Source organism: Hyalella azteca, unplaced genomic scaffold, assembly GCF_000764305.2.
Source record: "Hyalella azteca isolate HAZT.00-mixed unplaced genomic scaffold, Hazt_2.0.2 contig7034, whole genome shotgun sequence".
Taxonomy (NCBI): domain Eukaryota; kingdom Metazoa; phylum Arthropoda; class Malacostraca; order Amphipoda; family Hyalellidae; genus Hyalella; species Hyalella azteca.
Window position 1 is genome coordinate 477 of NW_025937170.1, and position 1,933 is coordinate 2,409.

General features: G+C 51.7%; 1 protein-coding gene across 1 annotated transcript; it reads right to left on the reverse strand.

The window, feature by feature from the left end:
• Positions 1 to 302: 302 nt before the first annotated feature.
• LOC108680267 (high mobility group nucleosome-binding domain-containing protein 5-like) lies at positions 303 to 1,159 on the reverse strand (the record flags this gene model as incomplete). Its single annotated transcript, XM_018169066.1, has 2 exons — positions 303 to 919; positions 1,036 to 1,159. Coding segments are annotated over 2 exons (741 nt in total), but the record flags the coding sequence as incomplete, so codon positions are not given.
• Positions 1,160 to 1,933: the final 774 nt, after the last annotated feature.

The window sequence follows — 1,933 nt, forward strand, 5'->3', positions numbered from 1 at the left end:
TAGTGCAGTCCTATGCTACAGGCCAGTCTGGGCCGTAGTGCAGTCTTATGCTACAGGCCAGTCCTAGGCCGTAGTGCAGACTTATGCTACAGGCCAGTCCTAGGCTGTAGTGCAGTCTTATGCTACAGGCCAGTCCTAGGCCGTAGTGCAGTCTTATGCTACAGGCCAGTCCTAGTCCGTAGTGCAGTCTTATGCTACAGGCCAGTCCTAGGCCGTAGTGCAGTCTTATGCTACAGGCCAGTGCTAGGCCGTAGTGCAGTCCTATGCTACAGGCCAGTCCTAGGCCGTAGTGCAGTCTTATGCTACAGGCCAGTCCTAGNCTTCTCCTGCTTGCCATCCTCGTCCCTCTTCTCCTGCTTGCCATCCTCGTCCCTCTTCTCCTGCTTGCCATCCTCGTCCCTCTTCTCCTGCTTGCCATCCTCGTCCCTCTTCTCCTGCTTGCCATCCTCGTCCCTCTTCTCCTGCTTGCCATCCTCGTCCCTCTTCTCCTGCTTGCCATCCTCGTCCCTCTTCTCCTGCTTGCCATCCTCGTCCCTCTTCTCCTGCTTGCCATCCTCGTCCCTCTTCTCCTGCTTGCCATCCTCGTCCCTCTTCTCCTGCTTGCCATCCTCGTCCCTCTTCTCCTGCTTGCCATCCTCGTCCCTCTTCTCCTGCTTGCCATCCTCGTCCCTCTTCTCCTGCTTGCCATCCTCGTCCCTCTTCTCCTGCTTGCCATCCTCGTCCCTCTTCTCCTGCTTGCCATCCTCGTCCCTCTTCTCCTGCTTGCCATCCTCGTCCCTCTTCTCCTGCTTGCCATCCTCGTCCCTCTTCTCCTGCTTGCCATCCTCGTCCCTCTTCTCCTGCTTGCCATCCTCGTCCCTCTTCTCCTGCTTGCCATCCTCGTCCCTCTTCTCCTGCTTGCCATCCTCGTCCCTCTTCCCTGCTTGCCATCCTCGTCCCTCTTCTCCTACTTGCCATCCTCGTCCCTCTCCTCCTGCTTGCCATCCTCGTCCCTCTTCTCCTGCTTGCCATCCTCGTCCCTCTTCTCCTACTTGCCATCCTCGTCCCTCTTCTCCTGCTTACCTTCCCCGTCCATCTCCTCCTGCTTGCCATCCTCGGCCCTCTTCTCCTGCTTGCCATCCTCGTCCCTCTTCTCCTGCTTGCCATCCTCGTTCTTCTTCTGCTTAACGCGATTTTGCACCACAGTATTCCATAATTGTATAAATAATAGAGCCTGGGCAACACCGGGCTAACCTGCTGGTTGTTATAAATTTTGCCGTTGTTGTGATGGTAGCATTATTATTATTATTGCCGTTGTTTTGATGGCAGCATTATTATTATTGTTGCCGTTATTGTGATAGGTGCATTACTATTATTCAGTGAGACGCACGTCGTTGTTGCTGCTAACTAAAATAATCAGGCGCCCTACAGTGGCATGGCAATGGCGTGGTCATCCCTATGCCAGGTCTCCTGATGTAGATGTAGTCCATTCATCGTACAATATCTTCGGCAGGCTTGACATCTGTCCAGTTGTCTTTCCAAGCGATCGTAAGTCAAAGCCGTTTTCTTTTGTTTATTTTGCTGACGATAAATTGAAAAAGAATCATATCTTATATGTGATGAATATGTGAATAATGTAAACGTACATCATTTGTTATAACTCAACGAACTATATTATTCTGAATCCTTCGATGCACGCAACGGTGGCTATCCTCTAAAGCGCTTAGCGCTCGTTACGCCAGCACAAGTTTCACGTTAGGAAGTTACGCTGTAGTTAGTGCCTCCACCGCGGTCAGAGTTATTACAATGACACTAGTCTTAACGGTGCTGTAGTCATGGTCGCTCTATTACGGTACTCTAGTCACGGTCGCTCTATTACGGCACTCTAGTCATGGTCGCTCTATTACGGTACTCTAGTCATCTGAATCCTTCGATGCACGCAACGGTGGCTATC